Source organism: Castor canadensis, chromosome 3 (assembly GCF_047511655.1).
Source record: "Castor canadensis chromosome 3, mCasCan1.hap1v2, whole genome shotgun sequence".
Taxonomy (NCBI): domain Eukaryota; kingdom Metazoa; phylum Chordata; class Mammalia; order Rodentia; family Castoridae; genus Castor; species Castor canadensis.
Genome location: NC_133388.1, coordinates 152,968,669 through 152,996,196, shown reverse-complemented (window position 1 = coordinate 152,996,196; position 27,528 = coordinate 152,968,669). Strand labels below are relative to the sequence as shown.

The 27,528-nt window shown below is 35.7% G+C and overlaps 1 protein-coding gene across 4 annotated transcripts; it reads right to left on the bottom strand.

The window, feature by feature from the left end:
• Window positions 1–9,590: 9,590 nt before the first annotated feature.
• On the bottom strand, window positions 9,591–26,886 carry Otud6b (OTU deubiquitinase 6B). Of its 4 annotated transcripts, none has more exons than XM_020186208.2 (7): window positions 26,667–26,885; window positions 26,060–26,211; window positions 23,487–23,567; window positions 17,658–17,970; window positions 15,446–15,507; window positions 12,535–12,641; window positions 9,591–11,828 (listed from the first exon to the last, which is right to left on the bottom strand). In XM_020186208.2, exons 1-7 carry the CDS (start codon window positions 26,746–26,748, stop codon window positions 11,744–11,746), a joined length of 882 nt encoding a protein of 293 aa, XP_020041797.2. In that variant the 5' UTR covers window positions 26,749–26,885; the 3' UTR covers window positions 9,591–11,743. The 4 variants fall into 4 exon arrangements, with proteins under 4 accessions (XP_020041797.2, XP_073924918.1, XP_073924917.1 ...); XM_074068817.1 differs by lacking the exon at window positions 26,667–26,885 and adding an exon at window positions 19,941–20,080 and having other exon boundaries at window positions 26,060–26,114; XM_074068816.1 differs by lacking the exon at window positions 23,487–23,567 and having other exon boundaries at window positions 26,667–26,886.
• Between the last annotated feature and the right edge of the window lie 642 nt (window positions 26,887–27,528).

Sequence of the window (27,528 nt, the reverse complement as noted above, 5' to 3'; positions counted from 1 at the left end):
ATTGATTGTAAGGGGTAAGTCCCACATCCTGGCTTGAATACCGAGGAGGAAAATCTTCCTTTATGTGAGGGAGTAGACCCCAATCTTTAACCATAGACCACAAACCAAAAGTAAAAATGGGCATGCATTCCAGCTCCTCAGCCATATATTGCTCCCTCAACCTGTCTCCTACCTTGTTCAGTGTTTCTAAATTTACAGTGCCCTCCTCAGGGAACCACAAGCAAGTATCTTGTACAATATCTAAAAACTGCATAAGCTGAAGTGACCTGACTCTGCTTCCTTAGATTCACCCTGTCCCATGTTTTTATACCTGGCTATATTAAATTCACTCTTCCCCCACCCCCTGCACCTTACTTGTTTCTTATTATATCTTACGCACACACTACTCAGAGAGTGTCTCCTCATATCAGGCTTCAAGTTACCCCATAGTTAGGTTCCCATCCAGGCATCACCTCTCTCTCAGGTCCCTGTTCAGATGTCAACTCTCACATCCCACATGAGCTTGTTCTAGAAACCTAACTGGGGTGACAGGAGATATAGAAAGAACAGACAGAAGACTGAACATGTACAAAGCTGGGGCCAGGTAGGCTGGGTGCTCGGATGGAGACACACAACAGCCGCCTCCACCTCCAGTGGGCTTATTATATACAGTGGCAAAACGAGGTGGAGCAGTAGTTCTCAGGGGAGAGGGCATGACACTGTAATTCACAGGAACAGGAAGAACCTGTGACTGCTTCTCTCTGAACATAAACATCTTAGGAAAAACAGCTGTACTGCATCTTGCCCACTTCTGCAGCTGGAGCTGTGCCAAACTCAAGCCTGCAGTTTATTTGATACAACTGTGCTAATGTACTCCACTTTCCACAGGAAAACACTGGAATTTGTAGGCATAGGTAATAACTTCCTGAGTAGAATTCCAGTAGCTCAACTGAGAGAAAGAATTGACAAATGGGACTGCATCAGACTAACTTCCTCATAGCAAAGGAAACAGTCACTGGACTGAAGAGACACCTTCCAGAATGGAAAGAAGTCTCTGCCAACTATACATCTGACAAGGGATTAATAACCAGAATATATAGAGAGCTCAAAAATTAACCTCACAAAGAATCAACAACCCACTGAATAAATGGGCAAATGAACTGGACAGACAATAATCAAAAGAAGTCCAAAGGTCAATAAATACATGAATGCTCAATATCCTTGGCAGTCAAGGAAATGCAAATCAAAACAACATTGAGATTTCACCTCACTTCAGTCAGAATAGCTACCATCAATAACACAAAAAACAACAAATGCTGGTGAGGATACAGGCAAAAAGGAACTATTATCCACTGTTGGTAGGGATGCAAATTAATTGCAGCCATTATGTAAAGCAGTATGGAGGTTCCTTGAAAAACTAAAAATAGACCTATGACACAATCCAGTGAAACACTCCTGGGCATATATCCAAGGAAATTAAGCCAGGACATAATAGAGCCACTTACACACCCATTCTTATTGCAGCACTATTCACAATAGCCAAGCTTTGGAAATAGCCAGGTGCCCTACAATTGATGAATGAAGAAAATGTGGTATATATACACAGTGGAGTACTATTCAGCCATAATGAAGAATGAGATGACTGGATGTTAGTGCCTCATGCCTGTAATCCTAGCTACTCAGGGGGCAGAAATTAGGAGGACCACAGTTTAAAGTTAGCCCCAGGCAAATGGTTCAAAAGACCCTATCTTGAACAATCCCATCACAAAAAAGGCTGGTGGAGTAGCTCAAACAGTAAGAGCACCTGCCTAGTACATTAAGCAAAGTAAACAGGATCAAAAGAACAAAGGTGCATGTTTTCCTCCATATGTGTAACCTAGACCTATAAGATAAATGTATACACAAAATATTTATATTATATACACATATGATATTACATGCCTATATACATATTTGATCTTATACACACACATATTTATATATATATACATGGAAAGAGAACATGACTGTAATAGTTCATCTGTCTGATGGAACATCAAGCAGGTAGAAGACCAGAGAATGATAAAGTGAATAATACTGAAACACAATGCATCTGTGCAGGAAAATAGTATAACAATACTCTGCAAGCTGTTGAATAAAAGGGGAGAAGGGTAATAGGGAAAGTGTAAATAGTAGAGGGGGTTATTAAAGCATGATCTATACGTGTGAATTCTAAAGCAGCTCCCCCTTGAAACATCAATATACACTTTTAAAAAATGAGAAAGATAAGAAGGTAAAGCAGGTCCTATCTGGGGATGGGAACAATGAAGCATGCTGAAATTGTTTTAATAAAGGACTTTTCTCATGAAGCCAAGACTGCAATACAAAAAGAAAGGTGATAATTTAAATAAGTATACAAAGTGGCCAACAGCCTGATCTGTTGGTTCAAGGAAGATTTCCTGCTGTTAACTGCTAAATCCCAGCATAACAGATTAAAAGGAACTAACCAGTAGAAATAAATGTGAAGGAAGAAATGTCTAAAACAAAAAAAAGGAATATGAACATAGTTCCTGAGGAATATAAATAATTCCAGTGTGTAAGTCCAAAAAAAGGAGTAATGAGAAGTGATGCTGGAGAGGTACAGGACCAGTCATGAAAGACCACCCTTAAGTACCATGACAAGAACAGGGAACCACTGTAATGTTTAGGTTAGGAAGACTACTAACATGTTTTAATCAAGTACAGTAAGACTCAGAAACATGGAATTGATTAACATGAAGTTTAGAGATAAATGCCTAAAAATAGCACGCCACTGAAGGCCACATAGAAAAAGGCAGCATGGGGCACAAGATATAATAGGGTGGGGACAGAGGGGGAGACTAGGCCAGAGCTTTTACTGGAGTTTCCATGGGAAATACAAAGAAGGACAGGATAAACTATTTAGGATTGGCAGGTTTGAATAATTATATTGGTCTGTGGGCTACAAGGTGAGATCCCTAGTTGTCTGGTTCCTGGTCCCATGACAATTAAGTCCTGGGATGATTAAAATGGAGGAAATTTCCTCCAGGGGTGTATGGGGCAGATGGAGGAGTTATAGCTGAGAACTGATTAACAAAGGCTTATTCCTGCCTGCACACTTTGCTATCTGTAAGAAGTGGTTAATCCCAGGAGCAGTCTCTTCTCAGTCAGAAATGGTTTTTAGGGTGCTGAAACCTCATAACATAAAGAGAATTTTTAAAATATAAGCAGTATAGGAATGCAGCAGTCACACTCACAATTCTAGCACTTTGCTTTAGTAGGATGAAGGTAGGCAGGCTAAGGAAGTAAAACTGGATGCAGGGACTGCAATTGTGAGGCTTCTGTACTATTCTAGGTGACAGAGAAAGGGAGAGAGATGAAATGATAGGTTATATAATATGGATAAGATGTGACAAGAACTTGTCTTTTGTATGTACATTATTAGATAGTGTGAACCACAATTTAGGATGTGAAGTAGCAAGATGAGAGTTGGGTAATATTTGACAGGGTAGGACTGTGGCACAAGTCCAGGTTTATTTAGATATTAGAGACCTAGGAAGAGGAGTTTGCTACTTCAAACTTTTGAGTTTTGATCTGCATCTTAAGTGCATTCCTAGGGATGCACAGCTACAAAGGAAAGGGTTGCTGAACTCTCTGCTGTACAGTCTCATGAAATGTTAGCATCCAGAGCTTTCCCAGCAACCAGAAATCAATCCATTTGGCAGGAAAACTAAAAAATCACTGGCTTTTTGAAACAGCAGCCTGTGAACTCAGCACAGGATTAGAAACCTGATGTTGGATGACAGAGTTACAGACTTACTATATAAACTTCAGCAAGTCAGTCAAACTGGCTATATATCTCTCTTTTCATCAGTGAAACAAGAAGAAAGAATACCAATCTACTCCACTGAGATTGTATGGGAAATAGCTAACTAATGATTATGAGCTGCTTTGGAAATATAAAGTGCTGTGAGAATGCTAAAATATACAGCATGTTAGAACCTCGAGGACCTTAAAGTTAAACAATCATTAATTTAATAACACAGAGGCAGCTTGTTCCATTTATTAAAACTCTATAATACAAAGAACCTGGCTAATTCTGACTGTAACAAGGGCCCCTGTGACAAATTAAAGGATTTTGAAAACTGGAAAAATGCATGAAAAATAAGACTTCATAAATACCAGTTATGGCAGAAACCAATGCACTCATTTGATTTGTTTTGGCAAGCTTATTTTGTGATTAAAATGTGGTCTAAGACTTGGGGTTAAAGTTTTCAAACATGAGCATATGCTTCACATACTCAAAAACTGCTATAAAGATGAAAATTCTATGTCCTATAATAAAGAAGGTTCTCTTGGTTCACTTTCTTTTTAAACATGGAAATAGAAGATTTGATTTAAAAGGCTTCGGATCCTCACAGGCCTGCCTCCTAGTTTTAGCCTTACCATTTATTAGCCTGTGACTTGAGCAAGTTATTCATTCTCAACTTCTCCAAGTCTTATTTCCATTATTTATAAGAGACAGATGACAATATCAACCCCCTACTTTCTATGGAGAGTAAATGAACTCACCAGTATAAAGAATTTAGCACAATGCCTGGCACACAGGTGCTCAATAAAAGGTAGTATGTTTTCTTTCATATAATCTCATATATGCAATTAAATTAAGATGACCACTTTTTTTCTTCACAAATCTTGTTAAGAACTAGCCCCAGGGCTGATACCAGGTGCTAACATAGGCCCACTACATGAAGGACCTATCTCCCTGATGCCTCCTTTATTCATCACTACTTCAACTTACTCCTTAGATTCTGAGTACTCAAGTAACTCTCACTAGAGGGGTTTAAATAAGTTACAAGGTGAGCATCTGTCACAAATATTCTATAAAGAATCCTTACGTTGGTTATAAGTTTGAAATCTTACCGTGTCACAAACTGTAAAATACAAAGTGATTTGTGAGAAACAGAATTATCAACTCTTAATTTTGCCAGGTAAGGTCATTATTAAAAGCTTCACTCTCAACTATGACCAGCATTTCATTAAAAGGACATATTAAACCTCTGCTCAGAGAACACAACCTTTAAATAAATTTCTTTAAATTGAATAAATTTGTTTCATGAATACTTACCATCTTATACTACATTTTGTTATTTTGCCAACTTACAGACCAGAGTTTAATTACCACTCGTTTAGAAGAACCTCTCAAGACTCTACTTAAAAACACACAGACATACACATATTTTTATATATTTTGAAAGCTTCTACCAAATATTAAAAATAGGAATCATAAGTAGCCAATCAAAACAAAAATTAGAAATAAATAAGAGAACAGAACACCGAGGTAAAACCAAGACCAGTAAGTTGCTAAACATCTACAAAGTCTAATTAAGGGGGGACCAAACCAAAAAAAAGAACATGAGGAGAAATGGCATAAGACAATGCCAACACTGTGGCTTGGGAACTTGGCATTTTTTACTGAGGCAAGAAATACAAGTTAGCAGACCACATGGAGATGGTTGTGGGCAAGCAGAAACCATATATGTCCCATCTAAGGTGGACAACCACTACTCAGCTCTCGCTGAGTGCTACCACAAGGAAACACCGGCTTGGTGTTGACAACTCTTTTAATCTGAGAAGCAGGAAATATGGATTTTTAAGTGAAATCTCCCTGTTCTTTAATGCTACCAACTAATTCTTTTTTTTTTTTTAAATCACTACACAGGCCAAACAAAATATATCTCTGGATTACATTCAGCACATCAGTTGGGAAGCTCTGATGTAGTGTGAGAACAAGAGAGATTCAGAAAAATAAAGGAAAGGGCTCAGATTAGAATAGAGCCTTAGGAGAAAAAACCAGCAAAGAGCAGCATCACAGAGAGAAAGTTTCAAGGAAGAGGCCATCTAATGTTAAAAGCAGTAGAGATTTCCAGCAAGGTAAGGACAAGCGGTCACTGGTACTGCTTTTAGAAGCAGTTTCAGTGGTGTGGTGAATGCTAACTCCAGACTGTTGTGAGTAAAAATACACACATGCACTCACAAATTCAAAGTCAAAAGGTTAAACAGCTCTAAGTGCAAATGGTATCATTCTTCAGCAATAATTAAAACAAGCTTTGTAAATATATTACAACATACACAAAATATTTCTAAACTGCACTTGAATATTCTTTATGAGCTTAGGAAAGGTATTTTCCTAATTCATGTTAATTGGCCCAGAATATCAAGAGCTTAAAAACCCATTTAAGAGTATCATAATTAAATCTGACCGATCAACAATCTTGACAGCCAAATTCAAAACAATTTTAAACATATTGGTGTTAAATGTTGAGATATTACAGGAACAAAACAGAAATGCTATGAGAATTTGTACCTGATGATATCAAGTATTTCCTGGGACCATGTTCTGCATGCTGACTATCAAGGGTAACAGTGAAGCCTCCTTTTCCTAGCATCTCCAAGCTCTGTTATATGATGAACCACCATGACAGCACTACTTTTCCAAGAGATTTATGTCCTACTATGTTCTATCTCCTTTGCCCATGACAGACAACAAAACAAAAAGAAACCCCACAAAATAACAGCCATTATACTTGTAAATATCATAAATTATATATAATGAGCTAAAATGCTAGCTGTATTATCTAAACCTCCCTATTTATCTTCATAGTTCTACTATAAAAATATTGTTCCTATTTTATAACAAGCAAACTAGAACTCTGAAGGGTTCAGGTTAGTTAATAAGTACCAAGGTCAAGATTTAAATGCAGACTGACCACAAACACTTTTTATTTCCAGTACATGTGACAATGCTTAATAATGTTCACCAAATATGGTAGGACTGTGCTCTTCTGGGCCCTTTCCTATTTATGAGGCCACGTGATTAATTCTAACTAATGAATAGGAAATAAGAAACCTTTCTTCTAGCAAAGTGTATAAAGGTGGACAATTCCAGTAACCTGGGTCCTAACATACAGAAACTTGGGAACTGTAGCAAACTTGCAAACTGTAGCAAAGAAACATTCCTTTGTTGGTACAAGACTCAGAGATTTTTAAGTTGCTATCATCACATAACCTAGTCTATCCAGAATGCCACCACCACTGATCTCAAAAGTCAAATAACGTATCTCAGTGGGCAAGGATCTAAAGATAGAAGGAAAATAGTTAAGGCCCACTGAGTTTTTTTTTTTTTTTTTTTTTGGCAGTACTGGGGTTTGAATTTAGGACTTCAAGCCAGAAGAAGATAGGTACTCTACCACTTGAGCCATGCTTCCAGATCTCAGAAAGCTTTTCAAAGGTTCCTGTAAAATCTGGCATTAGACAGTTACCAAATCATAAAAAGCAGATAGCTTGCTCAATATGTTCTAAATAGTTTTCTAACTTTATTAACAATAATCATAGTCCAATTAAGTGGTTCTCAACTGAGGGTAATTTTTCTTCCCCAAGGAGACATTTTTTGCTCTGAGAATTCTAGAGGGAGTGTTATTGGCATTCAGTGACGAGACCAATGACATTCCTAAACAATGCACAGGAGAAGCCCCACAACAAAGAATCATCCAACTCAAAACATCAACAGTGATACTGTTGAGAAACTGATCTAGGTGTATAAAAGCTTTCCAATTTCAGGCAACGTTTGTGGGGTGGGAGTAAAGAATGTCAGATTCAAAGTAGCAATTTACTTTTTTCAATGAGGTCATTAGTTTTGCTAACACTTCTCATTCACTGGAGTTCTAAAATTATAAACCAGGATAACAGAAAAGAAACAGTGGGAGACAGATTGTAAGTGATGCTTATTCAGAAAATTGATCAATTCTGTAGCTGTAGAGAAAGGCAGTCATTTATTTCAGTACGTCATACTAGGTATCTTGACTACTAAAATAAGACAACTGTAACATCTTATGGTCAATCTCTTAACAAAGCTTTTAATATTTATCTGTATACTTATATTTTATAGATTCATCTTGTAGACATATTTTGTAGATTCATTAAAATTAGAGTATTAATTGGTATCCAAAGGAAAATGAACAGTGACACACTACAGGTTGAAGATCCCTTACCTGAAATGCTTGGGACCAGAAGTGTTTCAGATTTCAGGGTCTTTGAGATTTTGGAATATTTGCCTCTATATATAATGAAATATTTTGGGAATGGGACTCAAGTCTAAACACTAAATTTACTTATGTTTCATGTATACTTTTTATCATATAGACCTTAATAAATAATTTTGTATAATTCTTAAAATAATTTTGTACCTGAAACAAAGTTTCATGATGTATAGGTTTTCCAATTATGGTGTCATGTCAATGCTCACAGCTTTAAAGTATTTCAGATTTAGGAGTTTCAGATTGGGGTGCTCAACCTTTATTAGAAGAAAAAACAAAATATCTTGGGTTCCCTTCCTCCTTTCAACTGACCAAAAGACTAGAAGAATTCACCCAAGGACAAGGTAAACTAGAAAGCAGGGCTTTTACACAAGCACAATTCTGTATCATCTTGGTCTCTCTAAGTCCCAGCTGTCAATTAGCCTTATGGTAACACCTTAGTCATATACTACCTTCTCAATAGCTATCCTAAGACTATCACAAATGTTTATGAAGCACCTAATATAGATCAGGCAATGTACTATATTTTAACATCAGTCAACAGTAAGTTCTTGTTTCTAAGAACTTTAAATACTTGGAAAAAGTAGGTAAAAATTAAATCAATAACTAATTAAAAGTATGTAAGGTACTAGAAAGAACCATGCATTAACTGGGGAATCTAATCAATCCCAGGTGGGCAAGTCCTAGATAGAGTCTATTTAAAATAAGACCAGGAAAACAGTAATCTAGGTGAAGCAGATACAGTAAAACAGTCAAATCTAGATGGTCGCTGAAAGGCCCTCAAGTAGGAGTAAACAATACTGGGTTCCAGTACAAGAAATGAATGCTTCCTAAAACTTGCATTAAGAAAGAATTAGAAACCCACGAGCTTAAAGATGGAGAAAGATTATTTTAAATAAAACTTGAAATAGGAGAATAAACATGAAAACCTAAGAAAGGGAGAAAACTAGTCACAATTTATTTTATTTTAGAATTAGCATATATTAACAGTACAAGACAATTTCGTTGTAGTAATTCCATACATATGTACAGTGTGTTTTTCAGTTTTTTTAAAGTATGAAATTATCAATTACATTGTCAGAAAGTCAACTAATTTGCTCCTTTTAGTTCATGACATGTACCAAAGAAGACACTGTGTTAACAACTGCTTACAAACTTCCTTCTTCCTATCTCATATTCCTGCAAACAAATGTTTATTATAATACTCATGAATCTTAAAATATCCTTAGAATTCATCCTAAATAAAACCTTTATTATTCTAAAAAGTTCTAAGCTTCTACCTGATTTCTAAGAGCCATGGCTTAAATGGCTATAACTTTAATATCACCCTCTACTTTGGGCATAATGCCATGCTCAAATATTCATTCAAACTCACTTAAATGAAAAAAATCTGTGACTGTATTATCCTCAACTGTATAGGAAGACAAAATAAGAGTGGATTAAATTCTAAAGCAAAAAGAGTTTTCTCTATTCCTAAATTCTAAAATTGAATGTTCAAAGAATGACAATTTAAACAAATTTTGATTTAATTCATCATTTATTCTTCTTTGGGCAAACATCAGATAATATGAGCAAAGCTATATTGCTCAGTATAGTTACACATTCTTTTTTGCTTTACACAAGCTGTAAACATATTTAAATGGATAAAACTCTTGGCTGAAGACATTCCAGAACTCTGACATATGTTTACAAGTTAGAACAAAAAAACTTCATATGATTTCCATTAGACCATCATCATACAGCAAACTAAATTAGTATATGCTGTTCTTAAATTAACATCTACCATTTTTCATTTACAGTTAAAATTGTATTATCTGAAGTTTTATGAAAGAACAGAAGCTGACCATACAAATTTTGTTCACAACTGTACTGACCATTAAAAAAGCAAAAGCAAAAAAAAGAACTGATAAACATAATGAAGAAAATTGTAACTCTTCTTGTCAAAACAGCAGTAAAAACAAAACACTAAAAAGTTATTTTAGAATATTTCTGATGAGGATGGAACTTACAATAACTAATTCTTATAATATTTTGTTTTATTACTTCTTAATGCTGACATTTTAACTTTAAAGTAACAGATTACTTCAAAATAGAAACAAATCATTGTGTATTTTACAATTTCATTCTTTTATAAACTTTGACTCTAAGAAATTCAGATCAAAGGCTTTAAAACAGGCTACCTTCAAAATACATTGTTTGGCCAGAGGAATAGTTTTTTATCTGTTGAACTGGAATGCCCTCAGGAAGCACTTAATCATTCTAATTGAGAAAAGTCGCTACCACCTTCCCACACTGGTACCTGCTGGCATGAGAGACTAACTCCACTTTTAATATTATAAACCCAATGTGTACCCATAAAAATTATACATGGAACAAAAATTAATGTTATAAACTTGATGCTAAATTTTCTAGGTTATATTTTTAATTTGGGAAAAAAGATCAAACCAAAAAGGTGTTACTTTCATAATATTTCTTTATATAACAAGTTACTAGAGATATATACTATCCTCTGAGGAAGAATACTGCTGAGTTATCTGAAATCTGAATAAGCTGCATCATTCACACAGAAAACTATCTATTCTGCTTTTGCCTCCCAAATAATCTCTTTCAACTTTACCCATATGTGCAAAAATAAAATTTTCATGTTTCAGTTGAAGAAAAAGTGACATAAATAATGCTAATAAAATAATAAGCAATCAAGGCTTTCTTCTAATCCTGCAGAATGAACAAAAAGGGAGAGATCTTGTTAAACACACTGGAAGAGAGGAGAAATCTGAAATAAATGTAGCCTTAGCCCCTTTTAGGTTACTAAATCCTCAACTTGTACAGGGTAAAGAATGAAAGGGCACAAAATGTTTCTTGGTGGAAAAGACTGCAAGGAAAGCAAAGCAATTGAGCAGTGCTGAAGAAAACATTCTAGAAAACACAAAAATCTGCAGTTACGAAGAGAACCAAGAAATGATGGCAAAAGTTTAAGCAGCAGCAAGAATAACACAGAAATTAGAAAGACAGTAATCTTTAAGGTCTTTTTAAAGTTGCATACAAATAAAAGGCAAACCTCCAAATCTTCAGAGATGTAAATCTAACAGTGAACATGCATGCACCTTTGACATTGTCTCATTCCTTTAAACTTAACTACTGATTGCCATATGAGTATTCAAAAATTCTTAATTATTAAAGCAAGCTGCTTAGGTGTACTTTGGTGTACTAAATTAAAAGTTTCACCCCATTAATCCCACCAACATCAAAGTTAATATAATCAATTTCATTTTATAAGCATTGATTAAATTTGCTATTGCTGAACTGTATTACTGCAATTGCAAAGAGAAGAAGTCATTTCACTTCAGAAAAATTACACTGAATTTGACTACTTTGGAAACTTTTAGTAGTGGGGTAAAATTTAAAACACAATTTATTCCAAAACAAGAAAATGACCAGAATTCTATATAAATAAAAATATCACTGAATAAAATACAATGTTGGTCTCAGAATGATGTTCCCCACAATGAACATACAAATTTTTAAAATACCACTAAGTGGACATAAAGTTTATCTCTGACATATTTCTAAAAGTCTGTATTTCTCAGTAGCATTTAGAACAATCTAGCACTGAACAGAAATATTCAAATCAGCACAAAGTACTAAAACATAATTGTGTAACATTTTATAAACTAGCTGCAATTTTCAGTAGTTGCATTCACCAACCGTGTAACAGAATTATAATGTTCTCCTAAGCCATATGCATGTCTCATATATCTGAAATAAAAATGAAGAAATGAGTGGCTTTGATGAAAATAATTTATTGCAGATAAATGCTTATATTATATACATAAAACCAAGCATTCTAAATGTCTTAGACCACAGGAGTGTCACTCAATAGACTGCATGAGCATATTAATTACAGGTTCAACAAGTATCAGCAATCGGCAAATGGTTCAATCACTGGAAGGAAAATGGAAAGGCTAAAATGCTGAGTACTCAATAAGCTTAAAGTTTCACCTAAATCCAAGCCATTACTAACAATCTTAGTAGGAATAGCTAATAAACATTAAGAATAAATTCTCTATGCTGTATTTCTATCATACAAAATACTTTCACATACGAGGGAAAAAATCCTTAAGAAAAAAACAGGCCATATGAATATATTTAAGGTTTTACACTTGTTGAAACTTTTAATACTATAATGTCAAACTGGGACAATACACAAATTAGTCCTAAAATTGTGTAGCCTTTTGAAATGACTTTATTCTTAACTCATACTAATCATTAAATCACTAGAGGTATAAACAATGATGTAAATCACATACTCTGATGCCTTCTAGTTCTATAATTGCCTTTAACACAAGATAAAGAGAATAAACTCAGCTAAAGATAGTCTTTTAATCAATTAACAAATATAACCTATATATTCCTTTTTAGTCTTAATGATGGGAAAAAACAGTAAAAATGTCTAAGTACTTACACAAGAATTAAGGGTTCTTTTGGATATTCTTCACCAACTATAATAGGAGGAGAATCTGCCTGTATTATCTCTATTGGTGTCTGTAAAATGTGAGATAAAGCTCTTAACTACAGAGAAAAAAAAGATGCATTAGTAAGGAAAATAAAAATGCAATCTTATTCAAGTCATAAACTAATGAAGTACATACAGGGCAACCAGTCAGAGCAAGGATATGCTTTGTTTGTAACTATACCAAGAGCCTGGCACATAGTGAACACAGTAAGTATTTGTTCAATAAAGAAAAAATACAATATTTATTAAATCAAAGGCAGTTTTCTCAAGCCTTTACCACACAACAACATTGTAAAAATACCAATGTCAAAGTTAATAAAATGGGATAATGATGGGTAGATTGGGTTTATAATAATAATCTCTCAACTTTTGGATGCACTTGAAATTTTTCTAATAAAAAGATTTTAAAATGTCCATTTAAGTGCCAGACAATCTGTAAAAACCGAAGGACTACAGATGGGAATAGGGCAACACAGGTGGTTTATTTTCTTTAAAGCATTTCAAATGACACTAATGAGAACCACTGTTGTATAAATTTTAAGGCAAGAGTAGAATGAGATATATATATATATATATACATATACATATATATATGAATTCTTTTGTCCTATCAAGAAATTTAAACCTGATTAACATATTACACAACTGTGATAACATTTAATATAAACTTGGAGCTTAAATTAAATCTGATGAGTAAGTCACTAGTAAAATTAATGTTTATGTTTTGTTGAGTTACTATGACCAAGCATTCTAAACACTTATATACTAAATATGTATTAATTCATTCAATCCTCTTAATAACTTTATGGGATACTAGTGTTAAAGACATAAAATATGAGGCAAAGAAAGGGTAAGAGAGTTGTCACAGTCAAATATTAAGAAATTAAAATCACCTTTGCTAAACTGAGGAAGTCTAACTCTAGAGCCCAAGTTCATAAACAAATTAATCATTTCCAGCCTTCAATCACAGTCCCCTAATCATTACAACAATATTCCATCAAGAACATGGTACTTTTAGGAGCTTTAGAAAGGATATAAGAAATTAGTTTGGGAATACTGAAAGGGTTCTATGCTGCATAGTGACAAATATAATCCCATACTCTATGCTGCAAAATGTTTAACACATTTTTTCATATAATCTAAAATAACATTTTTTAAAACCTAGTACAGAATGGAGAGTGCAAAACAAGCTGTGGAAATTACAACATCCTCCTCAACTTTTCAAAATTCATATAATAAAGATTATCCTTTGGTTTTGATTAATAACATAAATTTATCCCATTATGGAAACAGAAACTTTTATTTAAAAGGAATTCACTAACAGTTCTTGAGTAAATACCCTTCAAAGGATGTTGTAGAAAGTTTTTCTGAGTTTAAACATAGGTCTCCAATACTCATATTAATTTGTTATCCCTTTAAGAAAGTGCAAGAATCTTTATTCTTAATGTAGTACAAAGCTACTATGAAGATTTCCTAAGTTTCTGAGACCTAGGAGAGGCACACAATTCTAATGGACACAGTTCCCTCTGGTGGAGAAGTACAATTATAGCACTCCTAAGAAAAAAATTTGGGTAAACATTCATGTCACATCTTCAAACAATGCCGATCCTAGTATGAATTATTTAGCACCACAAACTACTCAAGATGACTAATCACCACTGTACACTGTTAGTAATATCGCTAGATTCACCCATTTGGCACTTTAGTTCACTAACTTTCATTTACATAATATCTGCCTTAATGGTCACAAATGCTTAAACTGAGTACAAACAGGGGTCTTATTATCCTCATTCAATAATTAAGAACTTGGGCTCAAGAGGTTGGCTAACTCTCCCAAGGTCACAAAACGAAGTAGAAGGAAGTCAGAACTTGAAGTGAGGACTTGCCTTCTTATCCCCTAATACCCCAGACTGCTTACCACTACTGGGCCCACTTAGGTGTTTTAGGTCTTTATTTTGTTTTAATTGAAGCTAAGAGTGTAATTCTAAAAATTAGAGCTAAAAAGAAATCCTTACAACTCCCTATGAGTGACTGAACGTACACCACCTACTGCTATCACCTAAGTCACTATCAACTAAGAATTCAAGGCATAATTGTAATAGACATGTTGTAGTGAGATCTGACCTATAATTTCACATAAAAATATCATTTTCTACTTTTTTTTATTCATTGAAACAAGGCTGTAGGCATAACTTAAGCTGAAGAGCAACCTGTCTAACAAGTGCAAAGCCCCCAAGTTCAAACCTCAGTACTGGCAAGAAAAAAATTGTTTAGAAGAGCTAGAATTTAAAGGCTGGTAGAGCAGCTCCAGTGGTACAATACCAGCCTACCAAGCACTTAGTACCTGAGTTCAACTGCCAAAAAAAAAAATTAAAAAATAAATTGAAACTGTCTCACTAGTAGCCTAAGCTAGTCTCAAACTCCTGACACTCCTGCTTCAGCCTCCTCAAAGCTGTAATTACAGGTGTGTACCACCATGCTGGATTGTTTTCTATTTCTAATGTGAAGGAGAGATTATAGGCATGCTGTGGAAGTATTCACTTTTCTAAGTACTGAAAACTGAAGATATTGGCAGAAGCAGCATCACAAATGAAAACTTACGCAGATGTAACGACAGCTTCTCTAATATCTAACACTGAGATATTTGAAATTGTGCTTCACTGACTCAAGGTACATACTTTCACCAAATGCATAAATTTATTAACTCCCTATTTCTTTATTGGTAGAGAAATGGTAAATATATAATGAAAAGGAATCTTTAAGAAGAAACTGGAATCAACTGAAAAATGTCTCAAAACTACAGAGGGAATTCAAATATAACTTATCAACCCATAATCATGATGAATAATTACAAACTTACCTCAAGCTGACCTCCCCATGCAGCTGTACTTACAATATCATCACAGTACTTTCCAAACTCTTCTGTAGAGAACAGATCAGAATAGAGCCCTTAGTAATTTTCATAACTCACAAGATTCCTCTTATAGCTCCCACATTCCTGATGAAAATGCCCAAGTCATGAACATCTCTCTTCTGTACCAGCTTCCACCAGAACTGAATCTACTTCCCAGATCCACACTTAATTCACACCTATTTTCTACCACCTTTCCATCCAAGAGCAAAGCAATACATTTCTGACTCTCTCCCTCAGCCTGAGGCCTATGACCTATACAATAAACACTTCTCTCTCTTCATCCAGTGCAGTAATTCTAAAAACTGCCACCATATTTTCTATCTTGACATGTTTTGAAGCCCAAACCTGTGCCCAAAAGAATACCATGACTAAAACATGTAGCCTCTACACAAAAAAAGGTTTACTGCAAGACCCCATAAGAAATACGAGAAGAGAATTAGGATAAAGTACAAATGAGTTTTTCTTCAGAGGTAGATTCATACAGTACCTTACTTTCTTTTTTTTCCTTGTCAGTACTGGGATCTGAATTCAATGTTTCATGCTTACTAGCTAGGAACTCTACCACTTAAGCTAGGGCCACAGACCTTTTCGCTCTGGTTATTTTGGAGACAGGGTTGTGTTTTTGGCCCAGGACTGCCTGGATCTCGATCCTATTTTAAGCTCTCCTACCCCACCCTCAAGCACACCCAGTTTTTTCTATCGAGATGGGGGGGGTCTCACAAAATTTTTGTCTGGGCTGGCCTAGAACTTTGATCCTCCCGGATCTCAGTTTCCCAAGTAACTAGGATTACAGGCATGATTCATAAGTGCCCAGCTTCAACTTAACGTTGGAAACACTTCCATTATTTACATCAGTATCAGTCTTAGTCAAGGAAAAAGATCTTCAGAGCAGCCCTAAGCATAGTAAAAGACCTAATCTCTGAGTTTAAGCATAGTAAAAGACCTAATCTCTGAGTTGTATCTTGTTCATACAACTTTTTATAACGTGTGTGTTAAAATGAACATCATTCCAGTCCAGAAAGGTCAAAACAAACTATGGGAAACTAAAAGAAAAGTATGTCCTATGTGTTTGTCTCAATCACTATTAAATCCTCAGTGTTCAGAACAATGCCTGGAATAGTGGTGTTTAATAAATATTGATTAAATGGATGACAATGAAGTCTTTTGTCTTTTTCTCTAGTTTCAATGATTTAGTAATCATGCTGGTGGGGATAAAGTATAGAGGAGCTATTTCTCACGTTATTCTACACTTATCAAAATAGATGGAAAAATGTGTTTCATGTGTCAGAGAAAATTCTGGTTATTTAGAAAATAGCAATGACATTAAATATCAAGAGATATGTCTAATATGACGTGTATGAGAAACCAGTTGGCTACAGAATTAGAAACATCTATAGTCATACCTGAGATGTATCAGCAGATACCATCAGCCATACTCACTAAAAAAAAACCTAATCCACTTCCAGTGCTCACTCCTCCCTTGAATTTGTCATGTTCTACCTCCTCCCATGGAGGGCAGACTCCATTAAAGGAAAGTCAAGCTTAACCTTCTCTCCAACAAATCCTGGCCATATGACTTGCTCTCAATGGATAATGCCAAATCTGCCATCTTCTTCAAAGACTAACTTTCCTCTATTCTATTCTTTACTCCCCAGAAACCCTTTCAAATTTTTACTTGCTCTCTTCCTCATTTGCTAGCTGTATATTTCTTTACTTCACTGTAAGTATTTTACTTAATCATTAAAAGCATTATAATAAATAAGGCATTTATCTCATTTGTTTAAGGTTTTGCAAAACCAATTTTACTTGAATACTAATCTTCCTAATTATAGCTTATTAATAACAGCATTAAATTTTCCAAAGTAAAAAACAGAAATTAGTTTGCATGATCCTCTACTTATAATCTTGAAGCCCTACTACCATTTTTCTTACATAAAACAATACATTTAACTACAAAATAAGGTTAAGTACATGAGATCTAAGTAAAATGCAACAGCATCTATTAAAACTTTAGAAAACAATTTGTGTCTAAACTTTGTGAATATTTTTTAATTCATTAAGGATTAGATATAGGTCCTTCTGCTCCATATTAAGAGGCAATTTATTTAAGAATCACCAAAACCACTAAAAAAAAGTTTTGTAAAGAGAAGTAAGTCACCTGGAGTATACATATCTCCTGTATTAGGGTTTGTTAAAAATGGCAGAAAGTCTTCCACATGGCTTTGCATATATTCAGCAGTTTGGCTTCTTAAGGCAGCCACTGTCAGAGCACTGTCCTGTTCTTTCAGTTGATCCTCAATGGCTCTATACATGCAGTGCCCATCAGATGGAATCTGTTTTATTTCCAACTCTCTGGCTGCCAATATTTGAGCAAGTTTTTCACTTTCTACATGTCTGGCTCCAGATAAGTTCTCAATTTCAGCTTCAGCTATCCTTTCTTCCCGCTCCTTTTCCAGTGCAGCTTTTTTTTCCTAAGATGAGAATATAGGAAAGTTATTTCATAATAACTAGGATTAATTCTCATTTATTAAGGGGATGGAGATGTTAAGATTCTCAAAAACTCTGTCATTTTTGTCCCTTCTTCCACAAGGATTGTACTTTTCATTTGTGGCATTTTCTACACTGTACACTTCTTTAAGGGCAAACTATTTTTATTCATCTGACCTGTGTGTCCCAAGGACTTAGCTCTCTGTATTAGGAAATAAGAAAGCCTTTCTTGCAGCTGGGCATGGTGGCACATCCCTGCGATCCCAACATTCAAGAGGCTGAGGCAGAGGGACTGAATGCTTGAGGCCATTAATGCTGCACAGAATCCCAGGCCAGCTTGGGCTACATAGTGAGACTTTGTGCCTCAAAAAAAATTTTTTTTTAAAAACAAAGAAAGAAACCCTCTTCTTATGAAATCTGTGTGCTGAATGTACTGTGAGTAAATAAATATCTACGTATTTATTTATTTTTGAGACAGGGCCTTGCTGGCCTCAATCGTGCCATCCCCTCTTGTCTTAGTTTCTCAAGTGCTGGGATTACAGGCACATGTCACCACACCCAGCTTTATGAAGTCTATTTAAAAATGAAATGCCAACTTTCTAAAACATTTACTTGCTGATTTCAAAGTATTATTTACAGACTGGGTTGTTCTAGACCTTAAAGCACATTGTCATCATAATCAAATTCAGGCTAATCTGAGCTTCTTATCACTCCAGCCAGTGGCATTATGTTAAAGCCTTTGGAAGGAAGGTGCACATTCTTTCTAGTCCAGCTTTTAAAAGAGTATAGATAGCACCTACACACACTTAATGAATACACAAATACTTCTCCTTTCCAAAAAAGCAAATTAGTACACATAAAGTTACCCTTAGGAACCACGTGTGCTCAACAGGTTTGAAGCACATCCTTCCAAACTATTTCTCTGTGCATGTTACTAAATATACTACAGTCACAGGAAATGCGTAACGTGCTTTATAACAAAAATGGTATCATACTCGACATTCTACATTTTGCTTTCCTTATTCAAACATTAGGAATTCTCCCCATGGCAGTGTATTGCAAGGATGGGGTGAAGTGAGGGCAATGAGAGATTTGTGATGTAAGTAGAGTACAAAGCTTGGGAAGAAAAGATTCCTGACAGCTCAACTAGCAAGGATCGCAAGCCAGAGAGCACTGTATGATTCACAGCTAAAAACAGTACACAGAGCTAAAGGACCAGAGAAGAGTGTCAAGAGCTGAGGTGGAAGGCTAAAAAGATAGGTATGAAGTTAATAATTAAGTGTATGCTTACAGAGCACTAAAAACATATATATATATGTATATATATATATATATATATATATATATATACATATATATATATATCAATAAACAAAATATTTGTAGTGCTTCTTCTGGATGGTGTAAGTATAAAACACATTCTATTTAGAGTGTGTGTGTATGAGCTTTTATGTATCTTTCTAATTCTCCACCATGAGTTTGTTTTGGTTGTACATTCAGGGAAAACTGTTCTTAAATTTAAGAAAATAAAAACAAACTAAATTCTACAAAAATTACAGTGAAGAAGTTGGTAAGTCAAGACTAGGAAAAAGTAAAGACTTTCATACCCCTAGCTCTAACTCTCCTTGGGCAGAAGTGAATGAAAAGGCAAACTTCAATTAAACTTACTGCCACAAGTATGACTTGTACTACCTGCCTGTTATGTGCCATGTAAAATGAACCTGAAGTGATTTCTAAGCTACCTATATCAAAAGCAGTAGTATCTCTAACAAAACAAGCTGGAAGATTTTTCCTCCCAACTTTAATCGTGACATAATAAGCAATTTACTTCACTGCAAACCTACCACTATGAACTGTAGATCAGGGAGACATAAAAATCTTAAAACACAAGATGGCACTATTACTTTATAAAAGACTAAATAACAGTTTCAGAGGGGAGAGGAAGAATAAGCACCTTAGACATCATCTAATCCAAAACCCCTCATTTTCCTCTTCTGAGGAAACAGCACGCAGAAAGATTTCCAAAGGCCATACAGCTGGTTAGAGCAGTGCAGGGGCCAGGGACAACACTCAGAGCTCCTTCTCTCCAGGTACCTAAATCAGAATAAAAGTTGGAGCAGATGGGAGCTGGAGTTAATGATGTCATACTTTTTCATGGCAAAGTGGAAATTCATTCTAACTACAACATGCTGTGAAACTCAAATGCTCATTCCAATCATTTTATTTTCTTCCCTAATGCTTTGCTTCAGAATTACAAGTTAACTGAGTTTGCTCTCCAGTACAGTGGGTGGGAAATCCATTGGACTCTTTTCTCTGCAACATAATTTCCCAACAGCATTAGGCACTTAATCCTCTACAACTAAAGTATTGGAGACAGAATGATACCAACAGGATCTAAAGGAAAAAATACATAACATAAAAAATAGCATGGAACTCATAAATATATTGTTGGTAAAACTACAGTCACGTTGATAGAGTAATACAGCAAAAACAACTCAAGGGGAATCATGAAAGGTGGGCACCGGCCCTAGGTTCATAGTAAACTTTCAGTATGCCACTGAGAGATTTTATCTTTCTCATTTGTGAAATTAAAAAAAAAAAAAAAAATGACCCCAGTTGTAATTTCTACTTTGGACTCTTTGCCACACCAAAAAACTTCAAAGTTCTTTTAATTAAATAAAATACTCCAGTGTTTTTCCAGATTAAAAATACGATATACGCTTTACAAGATTCCATTAAGTCTTACAATAAAGCTTCCTAAAGTTTTGTCATGTTTTTCTTCCAGAATTGTATCTTTCCAAAATGTAAATATAACTTAACTGGCTTTTTATTCTTTGGTGCTTTGGCAAAATGAGAGGTTCCAAATACACCTAATTCTAATTGTCCATCCTGATTTCAGGTTCCATTTTCTCAAGCATTATAAACTTTGGAGTTTTCAGTTCCAGAATCTTATTAATGTAACTAATAAGGAACTGGGCATTACTTCCAAAGGCATTTTCACTGCCAAAGACAAAAAGCAGCTAACCATAAAAGGCACTAACTTTTTCAGAATATGGTGAAAAAGGTATTAACCTGAGTTAGAAGAAAAGTAACAAAATCTTGGGAAGCATGTAATTTTGTTTCTGTTTTTTGTTACCTAAAGATCCAGGTAGGGATTAAAGACAGAAAGGAAATACATCCTTATGTTTTCTAAAATTAAGTAGGCTATTTTACAATGTATCTGTTAGTAAGTAGAAATAGATCCAAAAAATAGTTAGGCTACTGGGACACAAAAAATCTGTTTTTCATCTACAAAAGCTAGATGACAATTGTGGGGTCACCACAAAAAAATGCCTATCATAAATAAAGAGTTGGACTAGATAACCTCCAAGATAGCATGGGATCTAAACTTCATGATTGTTAAGATTCATAATCATTATTATTTAAAAATAAAATTTCAGGGGCTGGGCATGGTGATACATGCCTGTAATCCCAGCAATTCAGGAGACACAGATCAGGAGGACGGAGGTTCAAGGCCAACCTGGGCAAAAAGTTATGAGACTCCACCTCAACAAACAAGTCAAGTATGGTGGTATACAGCTGTAATCCCAGCCATGCAAGAGGTATAGGAAGAAGGTCAGCCCTGGGCAAAAAACTTGAAGCCCTGTCTGAAAAACAGTTGAAGTAAAAAAGGTCTAGGGGCATGGCTCAAGTGACAGGGCACTTACCTAGCAAGCAGGAGGCATCTACGAATAAATGTTTGACTATTTGCAATTTAACTTTCAAACAAAAATGACATTACTTCTTGATTTAATTTTTTAAGAGGTATAGTGTACCATACTTAACACAGCAAGCAATGTTATCATCTGTTGATCCCCTTGGTTCTCCAGGCCTGTGTTAAGGAATCTAGCAATAGTGTATTATTTAGCACTCAAAATAATCCTATGAAGTAAGTACTATTTTCCTTTGTTATTTATTCATGAATACATATATATCTATATAAAACTAAAGCCTAAAGAGTAATTTTTCTTAGTGTGTCTTTTTATTGATTCCTAAGAATTCTCTAGACATCAAGATGAGTTCTTTAGAGACTTTACTTTTCTTTTTGCTACTTCCCCCAGGCTGATAAAGCTCTGAGAGAGGCCACAGTGCTGACAAGTGGCTTGTGATTCATGAGCTTTATTTCAGCCCCAAATTCTTTTTTTTTTGAACTCAGGGTTTCATGCTTGCAAAGCAGACACTCTAACACTTGAGCCATACCTCAGAAGTTAAGAGTCTTAAACAAAATTACAAGTGAAATTAAAACTTCATCTGGGACAAGGGGTGTAGATCTGTTGTACAGCAATTATGTAGCAATGCTGGAAAAAAAAAGAAAAAGAAAATCTTATCTGTCTGATACTAAACTCCATACTCTACTAAATTATGTGCTACTAAATAAAGTGCAAAGGTAATTTAAAAATACACATTTAGGTCTGGAAGCGCGGCTCCAGCAAGAGAGCCTCTGCCTAGCAAGCAAAAAGCCCTGAGTTCAAACCTCATTACCACCAAAAAAAAAATTTTTTTTTTTAAATAATGCATTTCAATGCTAGAAAACAGTTGGGTGTAATTTCAGCACCCAGGAGGTTAAAGCAGAGAGATGGAGAGTTCAAGGCCATGCTGGACTACATAGAGACCCTGTCTCAAATAGCCAAAAATAAATAAATAAATCCTAGCAAACATGAATAATTGGTAAAACAGTATTTGGGACTAAAAAGATTAGATTTAAACCTCTTTTCCTTTTTTCAAAGTGAAAAGGCTTTATCTATCTAATGTCATTCTATAATGTTAAGATCATTATCTCATTACTTCCAATAAATGTTTCCTTATGGCTCTTTGATAAATGTAGTATTTCATTCCCACTTTTGTTTTTAGACATACCATTTCTCCTATTTGTAATAACTTGTGATCTATATAATTATACTTCCTTCAAGGTTTAACCAATCATTTAACAAACTTTCCCTTCTCTAAATTTTATTTATAATTAACCATTACATAAACACCAACATAATACCTGTGTATCTTGTTCAAACTTCTAGGTTTAAATCCTTGTTTTGTCACTAGTATCATAGTTTTTAAGAGGGCTATGCATCAGACTCACCTGGGCCCACATTCTAAAGATTCTAAACTAAGTCTGTGATAATGTATTTGTCTATATATATGTATATACTGCACTCCCCCTCTTCAAGTCCACTCTCCTATGAGAACTGAAAATCTTATTTTATATTGCCTTAGGCCTATTTTCTTCTCTGTAAAACAGAGATAAGAAATCCTACTTCATGGGACTATTGTCAGGACTGAATCGGATTTCCTATTTCATAAACAGCTTAGCACAGTATCTGATATGTAGAAAGTGCTTAATAGATATTAATTTAGATCCCTTCTGCACCATTATTTTTTTTTCCTATTCCCTTCTTGGACTACACCTAAGATAGTACTGAACACACAGCACTAACTTTTGTACTTGGTGACATGACTTTCGTACCCGTCTCTTTTGCGCTTTTGATATCCGAGGAGGTTGATTCTCAAGCACCAAGTTTGAAATGTTAACAGCAACAGAATCTATCTGAAGGAAACAAAACGCATTAAAAAAAAAAAATCAATGAAAAATACTCTAAGTACGAGATTACTAAATTATTATTAAAAATCACAAATATAACCAGTTCCACATTTCAAATTTGAGCAACAGTACTAGACATCACATTAGATAATACAGTTTTGTTTCCTTTTTCTACTTTAATAAATTCCCAAGAAATTTCCTTATAACTTCAGAGATAAATGCCTGCCTTCCTCTCCTCTTAGAATGCTTACTCCATTAATCTACGCACAGTACTAATCACTGCATATTTACTTAGCACTGCACTCCATCCTTCTCTGCATGTTCTGTTCTGGCTTAGCTCACTATCACCTTCACGAGCTAAAATGGGGCAGCACAGACCCTTCCTCATTTTAATTAGACAGAACTTGGTAAGTGCTGATCCCTGACCATCATAACAACTGAGTTTTTCCTGTCCTTTCCTTTTTATAAAACTGGTAACATTAAGCAGAAAATATTTAATTTGTATTATCAGCCATTACAAATAATTCTAATACTCAAATGGTTATAATGTGTTTGTTAAAGCAAGAAAAAAGATTATACATTATTTAACATAGACTTCTATTAGGATAATTAGCTAGCATTTTATTACTGAAGCTAGTATTTAATATGACACATACAAAAAATAACTCAGCCTCTAACAGATGGAGACAGGAGTCACCAAAGGTTATCACTCAAATGATGAGAATATCAAAATCAGATAAAGACTTTAAAAGAATAGTTATCTACTTTACTGAAATTAGGAATACTATGATTTTTCAGAGGATTCTGTTAAAGTTCAAAGCCATACTGACAGCAGGCAAGATACAAAGAGGCATTTGAAAAACAAAAAAGCAGTAAGAATTTAGGTAGTTCAAAAAGAAAACAAGTTTAAGTTAGTGAAAAAGTTAATAATTTGAAGTAGAATAGGATTTTGTATTTTAAGTCGGATAATATGTGGCTTAAGAGTCACAGGCTGGTGGAGTGGCTCAAGCGGTAGTACACCAGCTTATCAAGTGTGAGGCCCTGAGTTCAAACCCCAATACATCCCCCCAAAAAAAGAAGAAAAAAGGGAGAAACCAACTTTTCTTTTCTTGAAAACATAGGAAAGAAATCTCAAAACTGAAGTCCTAAAACAGCAAACAAAACTATCTTGCTAATAGAAAAGATAGGGAGACAATCAGGAATGTGCAATCGTAATGACACAATGAAACACGCTGAGCATCATTCCTTGTTTTTTGGAGATAAGGTATTTTAAGGGCAAGAAGTCCAGGATCTTGACAACTGATTAACAAAGTTAAAATAATAAAGACTGTTATTTAATATATGACCGTTATAAATCAGTACACACAAGTTGTTTCCTTTGTCAACAGCAGACCAAAAATGAATCCAAATTTTAATTGTGGCAGATGAGTTTTTGCATAGATTTAAGAAATCTCTAACTACCAGCTGGGCACTGGTGAGTCAAACCTGTAATCCTAGCTACTCAGGAGGCAGAGCTCAGGAGATACAAGTTAAGTTCAAAGCTAGCCCAGACAAATAATTCATGAGACCCTATCTTGAAAAAAATCCATCACAGAAAGAGGCTGGTGGAATGACTCTAGGTGTAGGCCCTGAGTTCAACTAGTACTGTAAAAAAAATATTCTAACTACCAAAAGTGGAGTATGGCTGTAGAATCTATGATCCTTCATATCCAAAACCCACGCAGTAAACTACTATACTACACAAAGCTATAACTGAATTTAGTGAGACTTACTCAGGTTCTGGCTTTGGGATTTAATAGCTGTTACGATTTCAGGACAAAGTTCTAATCTCTCTAAGACTGCTTCCTGCTGGAAAAGTGAGATTATCTACTCTTACTTCATAGGTAATACTTTACAGTGTTACTAGGGATTACATGAGATAATGCCAGCCAATGTGTTAAAGTGCTTGGCACATACATGTTAGCTACAATGATAAATTAGTTAAAATGATGAAAGTTGGCATGTTTCTATTAACCCAAAAAGAATCAGTTAAATTTCATTAATTAAAACATGTTCATAGAGTACTTGTGATATTTAAGGACTTCACATTTGTTGTCCCAATTGGGTCTTACAAGGTCTTGTGATGAGACAGCAAAAGCATTTGTGCCATCATATTATATGTGGGTAAATTCGTACTCAGGAGGACCAAATAAGTGCCCAGGTTACAGTCCTATTCACTGGCCGTTCTGGAACTAGAAGTCTGGTCTTCCAATTCTCATTTAGTGAAACATCCTCATGCACGTTTTATCAACCTGTTCATCTTTTGGGCAAAAAAACATTAAAGAAATGTGTTTTCTTTGCTATCTCCTTTATAAAACACAGTCGTGTAAACGTGGTCACAAAAACATTAATGAAAGGTGATGCATGAACATGAGAGTGACTTCTTTTCTATACTAATTTTATATAATAGAAGTACACAGATGTTTTCAAATACTGTAAAGACAAACATTATTCCACACCTTCTTCTCCTTGGAGGCCAGCTTCAATTGCTCCAGTTCCTCTCTCTGTTTCTGCTCCATCTCTTTTTCCAACTTCGCAATATCTTCAGTGAGTTGCTTCCTCCTCTTTTTGTCATTCTTGGGAACGGCATTCTTCATTCCTTGAATTTTGGCTAAAAACCCACCAACATCACTATTAAATCAGAAACTCGGGGATAACAGGAACCAATACGGGGAGAAGGGTATAGAAAAAGTAATTATAGAAGCAACAAGTCATCACAACAGACAGCGACAAGGAAGAGCCCAGATGAAGCAAACGCCTCATTAGTATGACCTAGAGCCTGTAAGGTGAAGTTATTCAAAACGCACCCATTCGGGCGGGGCGTCGGTAGGTGGGGCAGCAAAACTGGAAGGTGCGGGGGCGCTGCGGCGTCGGGGGCGCGCACGCGGAGCGGCGGGTATCGGGGCAGGAAGGCTCTTGGAAGGGCAGGGATTAAGGGGGCGGGACAGAACACTGTGTTTGTTACTCCGGGGACGTCGGCAGGACCAGGTCAGCCACCCCTCACTCCCCACAGGAGACCCGCCATGCGTCCTTCCCTGGTTCCCACTTGCAACTCCTTCCCGTCACCTTGCAACTCCTTCTTCTCTCTGCGATGCCTTCTCACCAGCTGCTCCTCTTCATCAAACTCTTCGGTCACGACTGCCTCCATGACGACCAGGTCGCCAGACACGCGGTGGAGGAAAGCCGCACAATCTGCGGGCAAACACCTTCCACCCCTCAACCCTCACCCGGGGCGCCATTGGCCACCGCTAAGTCCCAGCCCCGCCTTCAAGGCGGCACCGGAACAAGAAGGCCGACTGGGGTGGTGCGCGTGCGCACTGCCGTGACCCAGCTCTGGTGGGGTGGAGCACCGAGGGAGGAAGCGTGAAGGTGTGGCCTAGGCCGGCTGCTGATTGACAGCTCTCTAGAGCTTCTCCACCAATAAACCTACGCACCAGCCTATTGGTCCTGACTTTAGGCGCACAGAGATGACGTAACGATATCGTTTTTCTCGAACTTTTTCAATTTTGTTTTCTGATTTCGAAAGATGACCTTTAATGCTTGGCCCTCTTTGCTAAGTAGAGCTGCTGAAAAGATAAGTAAGGAAAATAAAATTTTAGTAAAACCATAGATAATCAGTGAGGATCTTTTGGTTTCATCTAGCGCACGATAGAGAATTAAATTTTGGTTGTTTTCAAGGTGGGAATACTGCGTTGAGAAGAAAGGAACAGAGATAAGTAATCAAGAAAATGCCTCGTTGTGACGGATATGCCGATGGAAATAAAAGACATAGATAGGATTAAGCATTTTATAATACAAAGGCTTAAATACCCATGCTCAGTGATAAGGTAATGTCAGATCAGTTGGAAGTTTCAGGGAGTGAGAGAAGTGTAAGTTGGATTGGCCACAAACCCAAGTTACTGAGGTAAATGAGGAACAAGAGAAATTC

Bases quoted from the DNA above. Each gene is read 5' to 3' on its own strand.
- Otud6b (XM_020186208.2), bottom strand. From the start codon at position 26,748: ATGGAGGCAGTCGTGACCGAAGAGTTTGATGAAGAGGAGCAGCTGGTG. The intron at 17,971-23,486 runs GTACGAAAGTCA...TTCTCATCTTAG, and splicing joins CAAAAGCGCAAAAGAGACGG to GAAAAAAAAGCTGCACTGGA. The intron at 12,642-15,445 runs GTAAGTTTGTAA...TTTTCTCTGTAG, and splicing joins CATGGGGAGGTCAGCTTGAG to TTAAGAGCTTTATCTCACAT.